Here is a 24,275-nt window from a genome sequence, read left to right as displayed (position 1 = left end):
AGAGCCTAGGCAAAACGTAGAAAAACATTTATGTACCATACAGTCAAATGCATTGTTCAGTTAATGTCATGTTGCCATTAAAAAATTACTTTCAAATAGTGGATTTTGTAAATCCTATATAATCAGAACTTCTAAGCATTAATTTACCAGCCTAAAACTTGCCAGAATAGATACAGTTGAAATTGAGAGCAGACAGCTAAGAGTGAAAAGTAGTAATATTCTGTAAAGATTTTATTGCTTTTGACTTTGATTATTGGTTTTGATGACAAGGCAACCAAGCAAACAAATAAGTTGCATAAAAAATTTTAAGCAAGAGGAATTTTTTTGCTGTGTACATTCCAAAAATTTTCAGAATTTTTCAGAAGATTTAGAATTCAGATTTTTTTTTCAGAAGATCAAGAAATATTCAGCACATTTTTTACCAGGATATACTCCTTCCATGTATAGACATGAAGTACCTAAAATTACCTTAAATCAAGAAAAACAAGAAAAGGTATAGGGGAAAAGAACAGAAAACAATACTGTAAGAAATGTTTTTCTTCTTTCATTTTAATTGATGGATTATTATTATCATTTTATTTTGTACGTGACACCCTCTGACCCCTTCCTCCTTTTTACTTTTGTCCTTATAGAAGTAAAGGGTGGAATACAGGGCCTTATTTATAATCTAAAAACACATAGGCAGGAAAAAAAATATCCTGGACTTCAGCAAAAGATGATGGCCAGACAACAACATATTGAGCAACTGAAGTGCTATATTTGACCTTACTACAAAGCCAGAAGTCTCCATATTAGATTAAGATCACCACAAACAGTCTCAACAGTGTAAGCATACCTGACACTGTAGGCAAGGGATCACCTGGAGTTCAGAAAATCTTGGATTTTTGATCATACCGTCAACAAATACATGTACTTATGGTAAGGTATTATGCAAAAAGAAGGTATACTAAATATAAAAATCATAAGACTTACAGCTTTCTTAATACTTTGTGCATGGGAAAAGACTACAGCCACTATAACTTGTTTTGTTCTTGATCTTGTCCAGTCCTCCATAGCTAACTCTCATTTGCATACACACCATAAGAAGGTAAAACCCTTTGTAAAACTGAGTTTTTTGTTTGGAAAAACATGCAGTGGATCTGTCAAATTTGTCATGAAAAAAAGTGCAGGCCTCCCTCATGAACTTCCAGAGGCTACCTAAATGATTCTAACAGCGACTAACAATTTTCAATCCCTAACGCTGCACAAAAGTCAATCTTTCCTTTTGGAGAGGAAAAGGCTTATTAAGCTCATTGAGTCATTAAGCTGGTGCATGCACATTTTCTCTCAGATGTTAAACACTCTCCTTTTACTGCAAGTTGTATACAAAACTGGATGACAAAGCCCTAATGCTATTTTTGGAAGAAAAGCTCAGATCCAAGCAGGACTTTCAAGAGCAGCCTAATATATTTAAAACAAAAAAAAATTGTTCCAAGATGGTCTTAGTACCCAGATGTTTACTACAATGTTTGGGTAACCTAATAGTTATTGAAGCAAGTCCATACAACTGTTCTTTGAGGGGATGCGGAGGGGGAGATGCCATTCCCCCTGCATAACTCTCCATAACCTCCTTTTGTTTCTTAAGCTTCATCTTCCTGCAACAACTTTCTCCAACAGGTTGATGAGGTAAAAGTTGGCTACATTCCCATTCAGCTAGTGGACTTGGACAGCTCTCCTAAACGCACCAGCAATATAAACATATACAAAACAAAATCACACAGAGTTAACGGCATTTAGCGTAAGCTTTCGTGCAATGGAAGTCTTTATAGTACGGCTTCTGCAATCTTTAATTTAAGGTGATTCTGAATGTGATGCACACAGAGGTTACTGGGCATACTCTACAGTGGAGTCCTTGAAGAACTGGGCTTCCTTTAGAAATGCTGGAGCTTTTTTTCCTTTAGGCTGAAATGTAGGGGCACTAGTTCTGTCAGCAGCTGTTTTACCAGCTCCTGGATTAGTTACGGGAGAACTAAATACTGACATTCACTCTCCCAGATGAAAACATCCTTATTCATGCAGTGTTATAAAGAAAGTCCAACACTGCTGTAAACACGAGCAGCAATGCAGTCTTGGTTCTTGCCACAGAGTACTGATTTCACACACATTTGCAAGAAAAACACTGTGCAAGCTTTTCATGTAGCAGTACCTTTCTTAGTAGCATGACAAAAGCCTTTGTTGCTTTCAATATAGCTTGAAAATAATCCTGTAGCATATGAAGGAGCTAACAATTTAACATCCCTTTCCCCCTTCTCTATCCCAACACAAAACACTGAAAATAGTACTTTTGTAGTATTCAATTCCCCAAAATGTTTTTTCCAAAAATAACTTTCTGCTTATAACATTTAGACTATTTTTTGTTAAGGTCATCTCACTGTATCTTTTATCAAGGACAGCATCATCTAGGTTAGGACAAGAACAGCTTTGTTCACCTTTACTTTACACAATCCACTAGCCTTTGAGAATTAACTTTCACAGGTTGTGGAATTATCCCAAATGCACATCAGGGTTAACCTAGGATGAGTTTCCAAGGTTCTCCTGCAAAAGGCTCAAAAGAGTTCATCAGCCATATAGGTATGGTGCTGACACAACATAGTCTTCGCTGAGATGGGACACAGCCCACAATAATGCAGTAAAAGGAAAATATATCTAAGATGCAATGGTCACAATCCTTCTCTTAACAGAGGTGCCAAAGGATTTCTAACACTTAGGCAGAATAGAGGACATTTATAAATGGTTTTGTCCAAAAGACTCTCACATACTTTATATTGCACAGTACTCTATTTAAGTAACAAAGCTAACTATCAAGCAGATGTCACAGGGATTTGGATCTTTTGTTCCTGAAAGTCCAGGAATTTCAAATAAAAGTCTTGGATAAGTAACCACCCAATCCATTTTAGAACAACACACTCAAGCAAAAAGACCTTATTGAGCTTTAACATATACTTCCCCATATCTGCTAAAACTGCAAACAGCAAAGGAAGATGTAGATGAGTGTGGTTAAACCTTTCTCCCAGTGATCATTATAGTATCTTTCCATTTTCAGAGACAAAGTGACACATATAGAACTGTTCATTTTATTTCCCATGCTGTATTATTTTACACAATCATATTCTCCTTATAAAATGAGTGAAGAACTGTACCTTTCAGATATCTCACAGGGCGCTACCGCAAACAACTGCCTGCTACAATTAGCCTTTTTTGGCATGAAACCCGGGCTACTTCATGCTATACTCTAATTCAGTGTTTTTTCCTTTTCTTACTTGCTACCAATTTCTCAGAGCCCAGAAATGTCAAGAGGTCAACAATTACATTGTTCAGAATATATCCTGAAAGTAAGAGTGACCCTATGTTATATCTTCATTTTTCCCCTTTGATCATCGTTTTATTTGACTGTATTTCAGTAAATTATCCATGTAGTTTTTATTTTGACAGCTCTCTTTACAGCAGTAAAACAAAATGTGTGCATTGCAAATGGCAAAGATTCAAATTTCAGCTATGTTTATCCAAAATAGCACTGAACTGCTTCTGTACTTATGCTATACTGCCTACAGCCTTACGGAAGGGGAGACAGATGGGATGAATTTAGCAGGGAAACAGCTGTGGCTTGAAGAAGAGACAAGCAAAAGTTTTGCTATCAGGCTTCATTATGTATCAAGGTACCAGTAAAATGTGTATCCGTAAGGCAGCCAAAAAAGTGTTTTTCATTTGACTAGTGATAATTACCTTTTTTTCAACAGCTGACAATGTTCTAAGCAGCATTCAATAGGTATAATAATTAAGCAATAAGATAAGACAAGCAGTGCCTTGCTGGGGATTATGGCTCACCTCGGGTGTGTTGTGAGGCACAAGGCTGAAGGGCGAGTGACTTCAGCCACCCGAGAAATGCAATAATCCCTCAGAAATGCACTGCCTGTAGTGTTTTCCTGCTATTAAAAATGGAAATTTAAAAAGGACAAAACGTTAGACACATTTCCTGTGGATTTTATAGACATGGGTTAATGTTACAGAAAGCCAATGAAGAAATTCCATTTCTGTCCAGCCTCTGAAAGCCCTTTCCCCAGGATGCATATACTTCAAACAAGCCCTTCAGCTTGTTTGTCCATTTTATTCATAAAACTGGTTTGAGAAGCCCAACTATTTGCACCACCTAATACATGTGTGATCAGGCACAGCAGATTACAACAGCCTTCATGATGGTAAAAGTTAAAGTCAGAATGCTTTTAAATCAGATGTCTCCAAATACTTAATCTGTGCAATTGACTAAGTTTGGTGTAATTTTACAGACAAGCTTTTTTCAGTTTTGAAACTGCATGCATGTTTGTGTGCGTGTATGAGAAAGGTCAGCCACTTGAGTGAACCTAGCAGAGAGAGAAAAAATAAAAATAAATCAAACTAAAAGTTGTTTTTGACTACATATAATTCACATAGCTAAAAGTAAGGCTAAATCCTTCCTAGTGTGGGAAGTGCTAGTGTAGCACTCAGAAGGATTACACCACTTTACATAAGCAGAGGAAAGATTACTATAATTTCAGTCTTACCACTAAGTCAACCTTTTGAGTCTGTGGACCTGGAAGTATTCTGCAACCTTGACTTGAATCAAATCAGAATTCTAAAGGCCTTTAAGGATTAAGTCTTAAATGAGAGATATTTGGGACAAGCATGTATTTTCATACATATAACTAAAGCTGGAATATGGCTGCTAGAGGTTCAAAAGGTCTTTAAAAACAAACAAAACAACAAAAATAATTTCTTTTCCTGCACACAAGATTTTACTGTTCACAAAGAACAAGTTAAACAACCATAGAATAATCTATTACTCTTTTCCATTCCTTTATCACCACTTTTTTTTTTTTTCAGAACCAAACTAAGAAGCCCACAGCACACACAACACTTCCTTGAGTACATTAAAAATGTAGATGCTAAGTACCCCTTTTTATACTGTCTTTACTTACAGCCACTTCCGTACTCCCAATTTCAGTATAACTTCTGATATTTAAGGTAATATTTCTAAAAACTAACACAATGCCTGTAACTCTTAGGCTACTACCAATTTGCACCATCACAAGACACAATAAAAACTTAGTTACTTTATTATTACTATTATTATTATTATTATTATTATTATTATTATTATTATTATTACCATTATTATTACCATTACTATTACCATTATTGAGTGCACTCAGAATCGGATAATGAATGACTGAAGTTCCAGAAATGAATGACAGTTTAAGTTAGACAAGAAATGGGCAACAGAAGATTCTATCTGCATTTTAAAGAACAAAAAATGGTGCAAAAATAAGTCTTTAGTTTCATAATCCAAAACCAACAGCACTTCCAATGAATTTGATAGATCAAACCCAAAAATCACGAACAAAAAAAACCTGTAAGTGAAATGTTAGTTGTGTAACTTACTGGCACAAGACACATCAAGGCTAAACAATCAAAGATTAAAAAAGAAAAAAAAGGCTAGATGGGAAAAATGAAAGCATCCACAATTACATCAACTTCCAAAGGAGCAGAACTGCACCTTGTGGAAGCAATCAAAATGGTGGAGTTATCAGGAAAAAGCTGCCTTCCAGTAGCCTTGCAAAAATCTACTCACTTCTGTATTAAGAACATAAATTGCCACTAGTTTGGGGTCTCCTTCACTTCAACAGTAACCCTGGAAGCAGGCAGGTGCATAGATTTTGTTATGGCACTGGTAAATTTTCATGTCACACAAAGCCTTCTGAATGTTATTCATCTGTCTGTTTTCACTTCCCCGTTATATGGGAACAGAGGATTTCAAATAGCCTTAGTATGAAAATCTAAGTTATACACAGAGAGCGAAACCAAAAATGAATCTGCTACTGCTTAAATGGGTTAATAGCTAGATTTTACAAGTATTGTGAGTTCACTTAAGGCCCAATAGAAAGATCCCAATTATTATTAAATATCCCAACTGTGTAGTTGCCACTGATCTACTGCATAGTGTTAGTCTCACAGTGACTACTTGTAAATATATTTCTGAATGTTCTGACATATCACATGGATATCACAGAAATATAGCACAGAAGAATGAACTTTAAAAATGCAGATGCAACACAATATAGAAGCAAACAAGGTGACTGTAACAGTCAGAGATTTCAGCAGTTTACTTTTTAGATGGTCTAAACAATCAAGACTTTCCAAAGTAACACAGGGAGGATTGTCCTCCAGAGTTTCTAATACATTGCGAAGGGTACTATCCTGGGTAGAAACCTTTATTTTGTTGCTCTGGATACCTTTTAGCAGATGGTTTCAATGAACTGTGACATGTTTTGGTGCTGTTTCTTGCCATTAAACAACAATGTTTCTATGAACCCACTGGCAAAGGTGTGCTTGGACCCATCCTGCTCACTTCTTATTTCACATCTCTGGGGAACTGGTGAGGGAGGTGGGTAAGACTGGTCTACTGTTGTGGAACTGAAGGGCTACTACCAGGCACCGAAGACAAAGTATTTCAAGAAGATACGGTGGTGGTTAAGGTGTAATTGGTGGATTAACACAAGAAGAATTGTATACGATCACTGGAAACAACCCCCATCTAAAATAAAAAATTAAAAAAAAAAGCAAGTTTGTAGCAAATAAGCAAACGTAGGAGCAAAAAAAGGGGGTTTCACTGGAAGGCCATGGGTAGGCTTGCAATGTGTGCTTTTTCCAACATCAGCGTGATGCACTGCATGGCACAAAGCATTTCTAGATCTTGACACATCAAGGGGAGTCTGGGCTGGGCTATTAAAAGTATCACCTTTATCCACCTCCATTTCAGAGGAGAGAATCGAGAATTCTTTGTTAATGCTAAATTAACATTTAAATTTGAAACTCGGCAACTGTGCTGACAACAGAAAGTAACAAGAACAGCCTGGAACCTTATGTTGTGCTGTTTTATGTCACACATTTCAGGGCTTTTTACATTCCCGGTAGACAAGAGCACAAGCTTACTATTAGTGAGCTGAAGGCTTTGACTCCCAGAAGTTGATGGCATGAATAAGAACTAACCTCATGTCTGTTCTGGAGAAGGCTGAGCACATCAAAGCAGTCGAGTTGAAGATATTCTCAGGAGTGGACAATTACCAGACCCTTCACAGAAGGGGTGTTAGTCAGAGTGTTGATAGCTGTTCAGAGAAGCAAGCAAACCTGGCTATTTTTCCACCTAGCTTTCCTTTGAGGCATGGACTATCCCCCCATTTATAATATCCCAGATATTATTCTCCCGTTTCTAAAACACTGAAGTTGTGGTGACCAGCTGTCCTGATAAGAAAAGCGAACACAGACCCTGTTCCCCTCTCCATTGACTACATTGCTAAGATATCAAAGCTAATCCTTAAAAGAAGGTAATTCAATAATGATTGGTCTGTTAATGTGACTTCAAATGCATGAAAAGTGTACAAGACATTTTGAAGGAAAAAGAATAAATAGGGACATAAAGGTAAATGGAAAACACGAGAAACTGAAACACAAATTAACTCACGCAGATTCTGCTACATCAATCCTAATTTCTCTGGCAGCTGATTTTTATTTATGGATATGGAATAAATCTTACCTACATTAACCTAACCAATCCATTACATATCATGCCACAATAACAATTGCTAACTAAGCAACTAGTCATTGTTGGTAAGTAACTGACTTAAAAAAGAGCACAACCAACAGGAACAACTGAAGCTAAGGAAGAAATTTAAGAATTTCTTCTCATTGAGTTTAAACAGATATTTTAATATTTTGAATTACGACTCAGCACAAAAAGTGGGAGTGGGCTGATAAATTTAAGAGGTATCATAAACTTAGAGAAGGTCTGGGACACTGCACAGAAAGAAACAGATGACTCAGAAGAATGGAACTGCAGAAATGGGAAGAAATTTGATAATACAATGTCTTACACTAGAGACTTAATGGGTTCTTAGTTCACAGCAAAAGTCTCTGCTAACAATTTGGATTTACTTGTGAGGTAGAGGTCCTGGATGCACTTCTTGGATAGAGATGGATTACCAGCTGCCAGTATTATGTAGCTGTAAGAAAGGCAGATGTGATCATAGGATCCGTCAGTCAAGGAATTTACAGTAAACATATTAATTCCACCATCCAAGACATTCAAATGCCTTCTTCCAATACCCTGCAGACAGTTCTGATTGCCTATATTCAAAAAAGATCAACAACCAGAAAATGGAGGGAGAGGAAAAGCTTATTGTAAAAAGAACAAAAGAAAAAGGCTTCATTTATTATTCAAAGTAGGACTGAATGGGTACAACCATTGTCTAGAAATACTGTGCAGATAAAATAAAAACAGAACAAAAGAACTACTTACACCAGTTTTGGCTCAAAGAAAAATAGGTACAAGCTGGCCACAAATAAATGCAGATGGAAAATAAGAAAGGCCCCAATCAGTACACCAGTGGTGCTAGAAACCCTTGACGAACTTAAGCAATGAAGCCTAATGACTCTTATAATGGAGCCCAATACAGTCCCAAAGGAATTATTATATGTATATCAAATATATAATCATATAATATATGTATAGGTTCACTAATAGCAGTAGTAGAGGAACACAGAACTCAGCAAACTAGAATACAACTTACAGAACATTATTATGTTCCCTAAGCTTCTATCTGAAAATTGTGTGTGATATTTCCCTCTACTTCTCATTTACTTCTCAAGAAAGGTAACTACTGATCTGTGCAGTATTTTGCAGCATTTTCTGAAGACTCTGTATTTTATTCTTAGCACACATTTTCAGGTTTTTTAACAACTAAGATACTTGTTGCTTTATGTATATACTGGTTAACTAGTTGGGAAATAAATCTTTAAGGAGAGTATTCAGGAGCTTATATAATCTTACACAATCTGTTAACTATTTAGAATGGAAATACTGATACATATAATATACTTGTAAAACTATATAGATATATGCATATACATACACGCTGTATATACACACACCTATAGATGATAATGAGAAGGAAAAAAATTAAGTAGACAGTGACCTGGGGAGAAAGAGGGAGTGAGAGTTTTGAACATCTAGTTCCTATTCCAGACCATGTGCACTGTGTTAAAACATTCAGACATGTTAATCAAAAGCCAAATACATTTTCAGATTCTGACAGGATTTGCTACACATACCTATCTGTGTGCGTGTATACACAACATTTGTAGATCACTTCTACAGTACTTCTCTGGAGTATACAGTACTCAACCTAAAATGTGAGTCTATTAAATAGCAATAAAAAAATAAGTAAGAATGATAACCCCAAATTCTGGACAGAGCTGAGAGTTTTATCTGGCTGCACTGCAATGCAGAATGCATTGACCACAAAGCTTTTTACCACCTCACTGAATGAAAGGCTACACAAACAACTCTCTCCAGTTGTTGGAGCAATCCTGTTACAGCGAAACCACACCAAAGATACATGGGGAAGAATAAGGATGCTCCGGAAAAAGCAAAGCATACTGCTGTTTAAACACTGAGGCAATTCTAATAATCAAAGATTTATGGACAATACATATACTAATCACTATTTTCAATATAAAAAATAATGCCTTTTAAACTGAAAAGCCACAACTTTATACAGCTTTTATTCTATAATTGCATTTCAAAACAGATGCTTAGTCTAGTGAGTAGAAAGTAACAATTGCTTCATTATTACTTAATACTAACCTATCAGTACAACAAAAATAGGGAAGACAATATATTCAACAAAGAACAAACTGGATTTGAAAGAAAAATAAAGGTCTTTTAAGCAACGGTCAAAACTGAGTTTTTACACCCATCATCATTTCTTGAAAAAACAAAAAGGCATCACGATCTTTAAAAAGAAAAATGTAAAATATGCAGTGCAACTTATTAGCTTCAGTTATCAAGAAATAATTTCAACCAATTGTTCTCCTGGAAAATTACTAAAGAAACCCAAAATCTCTATTCAGATTGTAGTGGTGACAGCAAACCACTTCTCATGATTTCATGTATTAGCTACTTGAAATAGCTGGTATAATCTCAATATATATGCCTCATTTCTCATAAATCTGTGTTCTCTCATGCATATGCAATCTCTCAAACACTATTCACTTAGTAACAACAGCAATAAAATTAATGGTGGAAGAACATTAAAGTCATTGTCGAACTCAGTATCATTTATTCTCCCTAACTCCTATAGAGGTCCACTTAACGATTAACATTTTAGTAAGTCTTCCACATACGCTTATCCCCGTAAGAATCATACGTTTCCCCATAGGTGGAAAACAAATATAATTTGTGACATCTTGTGCTGTACAGACATTTCGGCACAGTTGCTGCACTCCTCTACCATGTCTGAAGGGGAAGGCACCCCAGGTAGTTGGCTGCAGACACATCTCAGCAACATGGCACGTAGTTACAATTTGACACATATAGTCTTTATAAATCCAATGTCTATGAAGTCAAACAAATCTCCTTCTTATTTATAGTAACAGGCAAGAGCAGATCTCTGCCGTCTTGTTACACAGATGGTTGTAACATTTTTATAGTTAAGTTACAACCACTGATGCCTGAGGAATAGACACACATCTGCCCCAAACTGCCAGTCCTGTAGGCTCTCCTTTTTAACTTTAGCTACCAAAAATACAGTTAAAACACATGCATTACCATCAACTCCCCAAATTACCACCGCAAAAAGCCCCAGGTTTACCCCGTGGTGTAAAATGCATAGTTAATGTTGCATAGATTGAACAGTGAGCACCCACAGCAAAATATATCATTTCCAACCACCAAAATTGGAATTTCAGAAAAACTTATAGCTCTAAATCCCATTTACTAAATTTACTTAAAATTAGTTCTGAAAACACTAATTAGAAGCCTACAGTTTTATGTTTTATTAACAATATTTCAAAAGGGCCTTATACTTCATGTAAGTATACAAACTATTGCTCATTTCTACTATGAACACACATCTACAGAATGGGAATTTGAAGAATTTAATTGTAAAATTGGCTTTCAGGTTGAAAATTGACATCAATATGCTCTTTGCTACACCACAGACATTTTATTTTTCCAAGATTCAGCCTTGTAAAGGCACCCACGCTGACCAGCTCATTTCCACTGGCAAAGCCCTGTACCATACTACCTAATATTTTTGAGATAATGTGCTTAGCAGCTAAAGCACTGTCTAAAATGAAAAGCCCATAGGTACAAAAATACCAGAATAAGAATAAACTACTGTAAAAAATCATACACAGATCTAAAGCAAAGATCCTCGGGGTTGCTAGATTAACAACATTAATTGAACACCTGTTCTGAAGCTCCACTGCAGTCTTAACCTGTCACCATAGTCCCGCAAATTGCACTTTTCAATATAAGTTTGTTCCAATAGCACGCGTCCTCTGTGTCACTTAGATGGACATCTACTTCTTTTAACACTGCATTTCAGTGAGCAAAAACACTGAAAGGGATGGATATTTGCATTACATAAAAAGACTAATTTTAAATCACCTTTAAAGACTGTAATTTAAAGCAACCCTTTCCTTTAAAACCTCCTTATATCATTCCAGACAATATGCATATGTAGCATATAGCCAGACTGAAAGATGGGAATGGCAAAAAAGTTATCTTGTTCATTTTCAGCAGTGTAAATATCAAAACTGTCCAAATGTTGCTTCAAAATAAATTCTGATTGATCAATTAGATCTCGTTCCTTCCACAAAATAGTTACAGCCGGGCCTTTGTGCTCTCATAGCAGAACAGAAGTAGTGACAAAAATTTCTTAGGTACAAATGGCACAATTTCATATGATTCAAATGCAAATGTTAAGTCCAAAATTAAGTCAAATTAATTTTGCTACAAGAAACTATCGAAAGAGAGGCAGAATAAAAACAGATAGGAAATTGGGTAGGAACCCACTGCACATTATTGTGTTGCAAGACCACCAGGGTTATTTGTAGCTGCATAAAAATGGGCAGCAAATAATTGTGACAAGAAATAATCACCCTTAAAATTGTGATTATTAGTATCTGAGTGATGGATGGAAATCTGAGGCAAAGCACATCAGTATTTGTTCTTATCTCAATTGCTACATACCCTAGTCAGATCTCTAGTTTCAAAAATCAGAAGAGGAAAAATCACTGTTTTTTATGTGGTAGAAATCGTAGAATTGTAGAATCATTAAGGTTGGAAAAGACCTTTTTCTTCACTTAGAACTGAATAGTTCATAGCTGATTTATAGGGAACTGATACTGAAAACTATTATAATTTTCACATGGAGGCTAAAATCAGATTACACTGAATTTTTAAAGCTGTTTATTAGCCTTGTCGTTACAAAGCCTTGTCGTTAATTACCTAGATTTTAAATAAATACAGAATAAGAACATAATTAAAAATGTTAAAAGAATTCCCTCTGAAAATGTTGTTAAACTATACTGTCAGTGATTCAAATGTCTGATAAATCTCTGCCATATTTAAATATTCTAAAATACTAAATATGACAAATACCATCACTGTCCTGTTTTCTCTCCTTGCCATCATCAAAACAGCAGCAGAAGGTAGGGCACTGCCTGCAGCATGACCACTCTGTTTTCAAACCACTTTTCTGTTCTGGATTAATGCTTTCAATCTTTTCTAGTGTATAGTCACTGCTGCTGCAGCAGAGAACAAGCAACATTTTCCAGTAGGTCTATTTGGCTCTTACATAGAGGAAAGACTCTCCAAGAGACTCACAAAGAGTTCTCATATCCACCCAGATACTAGTAGTGCTACAGGGGAACAGCTAGGGAGAAAAAAAAAAAAAGAAAAAAAAAAAAGAAAAAGATTTATATCCCCCCCCAAAAAGTAACAGAGTCCTCAGTGCATGTGTCCCCCAAATGCTGAGAATCTACCGCACACAAAAGAAAAGAAAAAAAAGAGGTGGGTGGGGAGAAAGAGGTGAGATCAATGGAAAAATTATGCGGTCACAGACTAGGGACACAATTGTAGTATCTTGAGTTTCTTTGTTCTCTGAGCTATAAAAAATGATGGTAATTCTGGGGTACGGCGGAACAGGATGAGGTTCAGACAAATCTGAAAAGGAAGAGGAAAGAAGGGGGCTTGGAAGACTGAAAAGAAAGCAGAGAGAGTGCAAAAAAAAAAAAAAAAAAAAAAGATGTTAAAATGGACAGACAGATAATGAAAAGATGGAGATAAAAAGTCAATAGTTGGAAAAAAAAAAAAAAAGTAAACATACTGGATGTTTCAGTATGTGCAAACTCTGTTCTTGTCAGGTGGTCAGTGGTCAAGAATAACAAACTTTTCCCCTGGCTGGACTACTTAGCCCAAATGAGCTTAAACTGTACTCTGCCTTTCACTACTGACAAGAGATTGCCTGGTTGACTACTATTGCACTTGCTATTTCCCTTCTTTATCTTCTCCTACCCCCTCAACCATGCCTCAGCAAACTTTGATGTCTGAATACACAGAGAGGAAAAAAGAGCAAGAGGGAACAGATGAGCTTTCTGGTACCAAGAAGAGTAGTCTCCCCAGTGATCTTCAAGGCTATCTGACACAAATCACAGCACAAAACACTACCAGTCTGGACACTGTGGCCAGAACAGTCATTGGGTAACAGTGGAAATACCCCCATGAGTTTTGCAGTAGCTGCTCCCAGCTCTTGGAGTCACCACCCCTCTGAAAAGGCTAGGGGCACCTGGAAGCTGTTAATAGCTCTCTGGATACTAAGACCTTCAAAAAGATTTTTCTGTTTATAGAAGTTAAATTATTGATAAAGGTAAAATGGAGATACTGAAGAACATATTACATTACCTTACAGAATCCACATCTGTAGCCTACATTCACATTACTGAATAGCCTCCCCTCTTCTCACCCCCCTGTCCCCCCTCCCCTCCCTCTTTTTTTATACGGTAAGACAATTCATCCAAGTTAGAGCAGAGAACAGCCGAAGCAGCCCACACACATATGTACTAGGCTTAAATTCTTTGGAAGACTATGTTGTTCAAGCTTTCATTTTATTTATCCAAAATGGCACAAGCAAAAGATGTTATGAAAAAAAAAAAACACACAACTTCACAGAATGCTTGAGGAGGGGGAACGGGTGGTCATTTTCATAAAGCAAGAACATTACTTTCAAGCAATCTAGTGCCATTTTTATGTTCAGAACACAACAGGTACAGTAGAGTGTACCACATACTGACAGATTAACAGGACCTCCTACCTCGACTTCATCCTCTCATGCATTCTCCCATGCTGGATACATTGTTGGTCCAATTCATCATTCCGTTTTTGCATCTTCTCCAATCTGCCATGAAGATACTCTTTTTCCTGACTAAGCTGGTTGACTTCAGATCTACAGAAGTAAAACACAGTGATGATGGATGTTGTCAGATTTCATCCTGCAGCGTGCCATCAATATGTGGCTTCAGCATTTATAAAATTTCATACATGTATATAAAATGCATAAACAGGCTATTACTAGAACTTACAGAAACAAGAAACTATTTCAAATAATCTTAAGGTGGAAGAACATGATGCTGCACTGTATTTGGGAAATATGTCAGTAGCATTTACTCAGTCAGAGGTTGGCTATGCTTGTTCCAGATGAATTTAAACAGTCATCTCATTTGACATTAGGCACTGATATTAAACATCATTGATAAATGTAAATTCATACTTGTTAAGCAAAAATTTGTCCAGCATTTTGACAATAAATTTCAAGTTCTTTATTGGTAAAAGCTAACATCTAATTTTAAAAATCACTACTAAAAACTTGTTCAACCCTTACGGCACTGTACAGGTTGAACTCTCAATAGTACTACTGTTTTAGAAAATTTATTAACATAACATGCCCAAATACCACTACACAGATAAAAAACATCAAGAGGAAAATGAATAAATCTTAAAAAAACAAGGTACAAATCATACAGGCATACTGTAATCTACATAAGACTCAGCACAGCCTTTAAGAAAATTAGTCACTTCTAGCAATTCTTATTCTTCACGGGTGAGCAGAGACACCAGATCCATGAATGACCTGGGACTGTTACTTGCTATATCTCTAACCATCAGCCCATGGAGAAACAGGCATGAGCTGTTTCTTAATATCAGGAAAAGATCTCGGATAAAATTGTGATAAAATATACATTATGCACTTGTACAGTTTAACTCTTTGGAAAAGGTTAATGAGAACATGTCAGAATCTGCTATACCATCAGAACGTAAGAATTAAAAGCAAGCAAATTTGTTTTATGGCATCTGCCACTCCAGATCTTGAGGTTAAAAAGCTTCGGAGATATCTTTAAATCATCAATTTAAATATGCTGCAGTTACAGAATGAAGAGACTTTACCTTCCTGGCTGTTACAGAATGCAACAACAACTGACATTCTGAAAAACACAACAAAGTGCAGGGAGAACGGAATACTCCTCCTTCAAAAACATGTTGTTACACTGACAAGTCAAATCTGGAAATGACAACATCATCTTTTCATATTTAAATGGAGAACAATACATGATATCATCTGTGAATCTGAAAGAATTTAGCAAGGGCAACTTTGGAAGAAGACTGTATACAACTGAATTTACATACGGAGTTACAGCTCTATTAAGGATCACCAAAAAATACATCAGAATCACACCAATGTTCACATCAAACTTAAATGCACAAGAGTTTCCTGGATGGGTGCCTAACAGTGGTCAGGATTGTTATGGAGAGGTAAATGAAGTCTAATTCTTGCCTTTTAAAAGAAATATGGGTAGCCGTGAAATCTCAGCATCAAAAAGTATTGTCAGTTGGACCAATTCTTATCACACAGGATGAATGCAGCCTTTTCTTGATACTGACATTGTGAGAGACAATCAGCGGATAAAAGCAAAGGTCTGTTGCAAAGCAGTTCACCAGCAACCTGATGTAACAGAGCCCAAGCAAGTGCTAACAGGGATTAAACTCATCTGCCATCTTGCGTTCCTTTTTTGCCAGGAAAATGCAACAGCAATGTTTTCCTGGTAGGAATACTGTAGATTATCACATTGACGGGGTTTCCCAACTGTGGGATTCTGCTTCTTTTTCTGTATTTATATGTGGCTCTCTGATTCACGGATACAGCAGAAGCAACTTCAAAGAGGTAAAAATCTAAAAGTTTTAAAGGGACTTGCTCGTCTCTAGCACACTTGAAGGTGCAGGAAGTCTTTCTGGAAAGACCAAGGGCTTCAAACCAACCAAAACGCTACTGAAAACTACCATTAAAGAAACAAAAGAAAGCACTGAATTCATTGAGAACATGAGTAGCATGACCTCTTATCGCTAATACACAGCTCTAAACACCTGATGCTTTGAACCATGTTACTTGTGTTCTCTTCTAGATCTTTTGTAACATAATTAAAAGAATTGAAGCATTTTGTTGAGTTGAGGAACTCAATAAAAAAAAACGTCATTCAAATTAAAATATTATTTACAGAATGGCCACTCTAACTGAAATATTTAAGAATCTGAACAAGTTCAGATTCAAGTATTTCATAGCACTGAAATTTTAGAGGACAGCACAAGGGCAGAATGCATACTGCAGTCAATGTAGAAAAGTTCAGTTTGGCATTAAAAAGAGAACACTGGACCCAATACACAACTGCATACTGACAGTTTGCATCATCTGACAACGATTCCTCCTGTAGCTTTAAATAAACTACTCAACAATCTCAGTTTCTGAAGTTAATTCTATGTGGTTTTTAAGAAATTTCAAAATTTTGGGTAATAAAACAAACCTGTAAGGAGCCCGAACACCTGCACTGTGACAGCGAGAGCAAATTTACACTATGAGTAGTAATTCCACCCAGCCAGGGGCAGTACACGGTCTGCGTAAATGCTTTTCTGCTCATAAGCCATCATATTAGGAATGGGATATCTTCAAAATTATTGATGATGCCAGGGGGCACAACCACAGAAAAAAACCCTCTATTTCTGGATCCAGCCATCTACCACAGAAGCCTCAATTACTAGGTAAAAAAGTAAATTACATGTAAGTTTTTACACACACACACCCCATTCTTGCTGGGAAAATCTTGGAAAAAAAATCCAAGCTCAACCAAAACATTCAGATTAGAGGCAAAGAACCAGCAAATAATAAATAGCCATAATTTAAAGTCGGACTTAGGATATTTTTAGGATGAACTGATTTTTGAACGTGAAGGTGGCAACACTGCCTTTATTCCTCTCAACCATCTTTTGCACTGCAGCACTTGGACTCACAGCACAGTGTTTTTTAAGGCATTGTCTTTTCCTGCTTTAAAGCTTATTATTTACTTTCAAAGCAATTACATATATGCTCTAAAATATTTTCTGCTATCACAACGAGTATCATTGCATGTAATTTTAATGACTCATCCTGCAGACAGACTGCTGCACATCCTCGTACAGCTACCCTCAGCAAACACGCTACCCCTGGTACTGAGCGCAATAACTGCAGTCAACCAAACATGCAGAAAAATAGTTCAGCCGGGTGTGTGTTCTTTACTTCAATTAAACTCACACAGTTGGATGCTTACTGTTGCCAAAACAGTAATATAATTTATACATTATAGTCCAAACAGTAAAACTACACTAAAAGTCATTTAACAATATTTATAACACCATAAAATACAGTGTTAAAATATATGAACTGCAATATGTACCAAAATTATAAAATTTGTTTCTCATCATCAGTGATTAAAACCAGGATCATTGCTCTAGCTTCAATACTCACAACCCTGGTGACAGATTAGAATTCAAATCTTAATGATCAATTTACAATTAACAAGATAGAAGTGAAACAAATTAAACCAACCATTATATATAACGAGACCCAATGGACTCCCATTGTTCCCCTTAATTACAAAACGCAAATCACAAATACACAGTGGGCAGTGTTAAGCATTAATCCACAACCTAGAAACTCAGATAGTGACAATCAGAGAAAAAAAAAAAAAAAAAAAAAAGAACAAAATAACGGAAAAGAAATCAACAAAGGACTGTATTTTTAAACATGCCTAAGCATATAAAAACCTTCCCAGACACTATCTTCTTTCTGCACAGTTTGAGGGGTTTATAATTCAACTGACACTGTCTTTCTGAAGTTTTTCTAATCCTGTGTAGGGGCTAGCTCACAAAAAAATGGCTCCAGCTTACATATAAACAAGAAAACTTCAGTTTAGATTTACCAGAAAACCTATATTTAATATAAAAACATACACACAATACAGAGGTGTCCACCTTAAGCACTTCTCACAAATAAATTTCAAATGTCTCTCATTACAGATGGACCCTTTATTTCCTATCAAGAAACAAAACAAATAAACAAACTGACTCATGCACCTCTTTTTAAAGAGGCTTGATCTGCTTTTAATAATGTACACAAGAACTAAGTTATAAAATCTTTCTAAAATGATCCTTTTTTTCCAGAGAACAAAGGTATAACTTTCTATCTCAGAACTGCATTTTACACTATCACTGGTGATGATGAGTGTGAGGACTGCCTTTTGGAAAGGCACTACAAAAAGATAAAGAAGGATCATGCATTTAAAACCTAGCTGAAGTCATTTTCTGCAACTGATCTTCTGATCACATCATTTTTGAAGCCATCTATTAAGTTACCATTTTACACCATCTCCAGTTCTACCTTTCTTATCTCATTTTCGTATGCTTTCCTAGTTTTGTCCTTATGTATCTGTCCATTCTTGTTACTGCCTGCAGCAGCACCCACTCCAGCGCAGGCAATCTCAAGCTATTTTTGGGCAACTTCTCAAAACTGCTTTCATACATTCTTCCATATTCCCTGTGCAAAGTATACCACTTTGTGGGGATCCAAGAGGGCTTCTTTTCCCCCTTCCAGGTTCTTGACATAGTCAGCTAATGCTGCTAGGTGGAGAAACACTTGGCAATCTCTGGTATTTATTTTCAGAGAATAATGTGTTTTCACAGTATGTTTTCTGTCTTTCCTTCATCCTTTTACAGTTACTAGTCTGTGACTGTGAGCTCTAGCAACAAAGTCTGTGTGCATTTTTATTGCTGGAATAATAATATGATTTGAATCTATTTAGATTTTGTATTACTTTGGCAGAGGAGCTCTGCTTTTTCAGAAGAAAAAATTCAGTTTGCTTCTCTCTTGAATACCCACCGCAGCATTTGCAGGGGAAGGTCACTTACATTTCTTCAAGTTTCTAATTTCTTCCTCAAATACTCAGGGTGGGATTCATCTCCCAACTTTATTCACTTAACAGTTAGTCAACACTTTTTATTCAGTGAAAAGCAGGATGGACAGTGGAGGCAGTACCTGTGGGAAGCATCATATATATATGTCTGCCCTGCCATCTACTTATATAATTCCCTTTTGACCATTCCCAAAAACAGGATACTGGGATAAATAAGCTCTGTCCCTGAGTGAGTGTTGACCCTGCTATATTACCTCAACAGGATGACTGAATCCATGCATCAGAAGAAAAAGCTTATCTTGAAAACCAATTTTACCTTTGCTGAGTGTTGTCTTACTTCACATAAGTCATCTAAGATGAATACTACTTTAATTAACAAATTCATTTTGCATGAAACTTACAGAAGTTGCAGAATACCAACTCACCATTTCAGCCCTGTTTAGTACTCTAAATATAAACCTTGCAGAAAGTTTCTACAAAAAGACTATTTTCACACTTAAAAAATCCTATTTCTTACTAGTGAAGAATACAAGGGCTGGATCCACAGAATTTGTATTTTTTTTAAAAATAGTTGTGTGCTATAGAACTTAATTTTCAAAGATATACCTTAATATTTTTGCATTTATTGAAACCAGTTATTGCTTCTAGTTTTTAATTCTACTCCAGAATTTTCAATGGCTTTGTATTTAGACCTGCTATTGATTTTAATGAGCACCACATAACAAGTGGCAGCAGAATCAGAGCTTCAATGACAAGCAATTTTGACAACAATTTTTTCAGAGATAATTATTCAGTGTGTACTATTATGAATGAAGCTTTAAGTAAATAATTTAACCAACATACTACAGATTGGAGAATTTAAAATATTTAGTATTTTAAATATAATTTCAGATAAACTAGAATTGTAGCTCCATTAACAATTTTCAAATTTTCATATTGAGTGTCAGAACATCAGAAAGAATGCAGTACTCAATTTTTACATTGGAATCATCTAGGAAATTTGAATTAATAGCCAGAAACATTGCATGAAAAGTAGAAAAGTAGAACTATCCTGGAAAAATGCATCCATGTTATTTAAATGTCATGTATTATATTGAGAAAATATGTAATACCTGGGACAACATGAGTAGTAACAAATATTAAAGTACAAATATAAAATAAGGAAGCATATCCTAATAATAAAGGGGACAGGATAAGAAAATATACTAACCTGTATTTTTCTGATATTTGTTCCAACTTTCTTGCCAACAAAAAACATTCTTCCTTTAATTTTGTTATGAATGTATTCTGGGAGGTCAGCAATGAGTCCAGTTCATTTACTAGAAATTATAAAATTATAAAACTAGAAAAATATTTTGAAACTGTATAAATTTATAGAGAATTTAGGAACTATTTAATATATTCTTAATTTCTTTTGTCTAGATCCCACTGTTCTTGGTATGTTTTTTTAAGCTTCAACTATCTGGACATGGAATTTTAACATTGTCATTCATCAGATAAAGGCTGTATGTCAGAATAAGCTAAAGCTAAAGTGTTAAACTGAGGTGACCATTGAATAAGGTCTTGTGTGAGAAGAATCACCACGAAGACTATGCATCTAATCTGGTGGTTTTGCTTTTTAGCTGGAAGTTTACTGATATTTCTGGAAGGAATAAAATTAGCAATCCATGCCTTAGCAGCCTTTTGCTTACTCAACTGGTGCAGAGGACACACTAGCAATCCAGACGCTCACACTGTAGACTCATTTCATTTTGTCATTTAAGAAAGCAATTATTTTATTTACTGTGTCCTGTGCTTACTGTAATTTATTTCGGTCTTTAACAATGAGATAGACTTACTGTCCAGTGAGAGTTGTAGTGAAACAATTTTATAAATTCATTTTCAGTTACTGTTAGCTTGTGCTGTACCAAAATTCACTACGAAAAAATTAAAGACCTTTATTCTTCCAAAAGGAAGATATTGCAAAATTATATTTCTTGATTCCTGCTTTTAAAATCATTCAGAGAAAGACAGACCACTGTTACCCAAATTTCCTATATGCATGAAAGATCATAATACAGAAGGGTTTCTTTATGTACATAACAAATGACTTTTATTTTCAACTCCTAATCCTATTACAAATATATAAAAACATACTCAAACTTAATGTTGTTTCATTTTTGTGTACTGGGACAATTTATGCACAAGGAGGGCAAATTACACATCTCTTGTGCAAAATTACACTTGGTCATATGCAGATGTGCTGGCTAGAGCAGTGAAATATGATTGAGTGCTTCTTCTCTTCTCCTACTGTGTAGATAGTAGCCATAACGTAGCAGTTTACATTCCCTGAACACAAGATAAGGTCCTTGTGTACTGTGATAATGTTGCTAAAAAGCAAAAAAATCGATGGAAGATGTAAATGTGCCTGCTACCTCAGGCATTAGCTGGCACTGCTTAGTAGTAATATAAGCAACATCATTTTTCTGAAGGCACTAGATGACTGGTGGATAATAATGCTATTTCATTAAACATATGAATATACCATGTTCCATTAAAGCTGGAGCTCCTCCTCCTTTCCATGCTCAGAGGTTAGAGATTTCCTCCCTAAAAATTATTTTTTGTTTATAAAATGAATTTTATTAATTTTATTGGCATAGTATTTCACAATGACAAAAGGCTTTTTTTTGGTTTGTAAAACCCATTTTACTCCCAGATTAAAGGTTAGAAGTTATTGATCAGCTAAATCAGTGCAGTGGAGTCTCCTGTTATGACAAGCTGAAGTATGCAAGGGATTAAATATCTTTCTTCTAGATTAGGGGTGTGTGTGGGGGGGGGACACATACTAATGCTGAAAATGTTTGAGGCTGCAAAGATTAAATAAAGGAACATATCAATTTGGAGCCAGTGAATTACATCCAGCTGCGACAGTGAATTAAGAACCGATTAATGGCTAAAGCTTTTCTCCAGTTTGGATGCCGAAGCAAACTCATTAAGCTTTTAGAGTAGCTATAATGTGTGTACTGTGGGAACTGTTCAATGCTATTCAGGAGACTTTAACTGTAAGCTCAGAGCATTTCCCGCAGAGCTTCTGATGCTATTTTCTTTATATAACATGTGTGCCTGAAAATCCAGCCAAAAACAAGCCCTTTGTTTTTCTACTTTGTTGTGGTCTCTCTCAGCTTTACGTTTCTTGAACACAGGTAAATAAACTCATAATCCAGATGGTGCAACAGATGTGAGAGCAGCACTCTGAAATCAACAGACAGTGGGCAATACTTTCCATTTTCTCTTTTAAACGCTAACTAATATGTAATTCGGAATCTCCGGTGTAGTTAGCATCTGCTCCCTTCGGCCAGCCAAAGGTTACAGGTGTTCCTGATGTCATTTCACAGTAAGGCGTGGGCCTGGCTTGTGAGTGAGTGCCCAGGCTCTAATCTTTCCCTACCACCTACCAGTTTTCTCATGCTGGGCCTCCATTTGCTGCATCTTCTGTGTCAGCTCCTGCTCTCTTTGCTGGGCCTGAAGGGCTTGGGCCTTTGCTTCATTGCTAATGCTGTGCTGAATGCTCTCTTTCTCCAGTCTATAAAAAACAAAGAAAAATAAAAATCATGTATTGAAAATGCTAAATAAAAAAGGTAAAGTAGGATATTCAATTAATAAAAACAAAGAAGAAAATCTGGCCAAGATTTCACACGAAGCATTCCTTTCCCATGGCAGGTTATACGAACTGACCTTTTTCTTACAATGTCAAACATTCTCTAGTGACTAGTAGAAAATTGATTAAAAAAAAAAAAAAAAAAAAAAGGGATTCATTTCCTAAGCAAAAATTAGCCCTTACGACTAAAATATCATTTTATCTTTTAAAATTTTAAACACAACTTCTTTTGTGTAAGGAAGTTCCCCAGCATACAGTTTTCACTCAACAGATTATTTGCATTTTCTTTTAAATGTTATCTATTTAATACTGCAATGAAACTTAGGGACCTGACCCCGAGATGGACTGGTTCCCAGTGAACCAGCAGGAGACAAGTCAATAGGAGCGATTGCCACAGTGCTCATAATTCAGCTACTTTCAAAGCCTAATGAGTTTTTTTTAAGCAACCAAGCAAGTTTTAACTATTAATTTATGCAAATAGGAGATGAATGCATCCATAACAATACAGAAGCCTGTTTGCACCACGCAGGCCCAGCCCGTTGTGGCCCTGCTCACTGGGGGGTTGTACAGGAGGGTCTGAAGCCCAGTACTATTATTGAAGTACGCAGGCAAGAGAGCAATTTACTTGACCAGATATGCAAGATGGGGCAATCTACTCCCGAGGCAAAACAAATGCTAGACTACCACACTCCATTGAAGCATTTTATTTAATGCAAGCCAAGCAAAAACAGCATGGAAAATAAGAAACAAAAAGATATATGCATATAAATTAGAAAAGATCCTCAATTGCAAATTCATATCTAGACTTTCCCAAAGGTCGTAAATATTTATCTGGTGCTCATTTGGACCTAGAGTCAGAATTTCTGTGAGTTCACACATACAAGAACTGATTTCTAGATTTCAATGGACATAAATATGTACACACTTTTCTCCTGAAACTACATTTAATAGCTTAGGATAGGTTTCAATAGTCTTATAAATGTGTGATAATTCCCACTTCAGGTAACTACAAAACAGAACACGGGCATAGATCATATAAGGATAAAGCCACATCTCATGTGGTTGCTGCACTTAACCTTTGGATCAGTGCCTAATAACCCATCCGAGATATTGCAATATCTCAGCATGACATACACGATGTTAAATCTTCTCTCTTAAATTTACCCCAAAGCAATACAAATGGTGGGTCACATTACACTAATTCCTGGTCCTGATGTTGCAAGCCCTACCTGAGGCAAAAACTCCATTTGAAATCACAGGCAGTTTTTTTCTGAGGTGGGACTGAGACTGATACGACAGAGAATATACTTAAATAACAAGAATATTATAGCTTTCAGGAAACAAAGCACATTTTAAGGAAATTTCAAACATCGTGCTACACCTTATCACATCATTCTCAGAATTGCTTCGTAACTATATTGGGGCTATCCTAAGGAGTGATGCTTACATC

The 24,275-nt window shown here is 36.1% G+C and overlaps 1 protein-coding gene across 6 annotated transcripts in view; it reads right to left on the bottom strand.

The window, feature by feature from the left end:
* The window catches only part of SDCCAG8 (SHH signaling and ciliogenesis regulator SDCCAG8), a 114,853-nt gene that overhangs the window by 31,936 nt on the left and 58,642 nt on the right, over positions 1 to 24,275 (bottom strand). For 4 of the 6 annotated variants that reach the window (XM_082755544.1, XM_082755545.1, XM_082755546.1 and 1 more), the window contains 3 exons: positions 22,623 to 22,750; positions 20,399 to 20,507; positions 14,229 to 14,360 (listed from right to left, as the gene is read on the bottom strand). In XM_082755544.1, the coding sequence (XP_082611670.1) occupies positions 14,229 to 14,360; positions 20,399 to 20,507; positions 22,623 to 22,750 (369 nt within the window). Of the gene's footprint in view, positions 1 to 13,036; positions 13,082 to 14,228; positions 14,361 to 20,398; positions 20,508 to 22,622; positions 22,751 to 24,275 lie in introns of those variants that run through there. The other 2 variants (XM_082755549.1, XM_082755548.1) reach the window with 2 other exon arrangements.

This window comes from Aythya marila (assembly GCF_965140915.1).
Source record: "Aythya marila genome assembly, chromosome: 3".
NCBI classification, from domain to species: Eukaryota; Metazoa; Chordata; class Aves; order Anseriformes; family Anatidae; genus Aythya; species Aythya marila.
The sequence above is the reverse complement of the archived record's forward strand: the minus strand, read 5'-3'. Positions and strand labels throughout refer to the sequence as shown.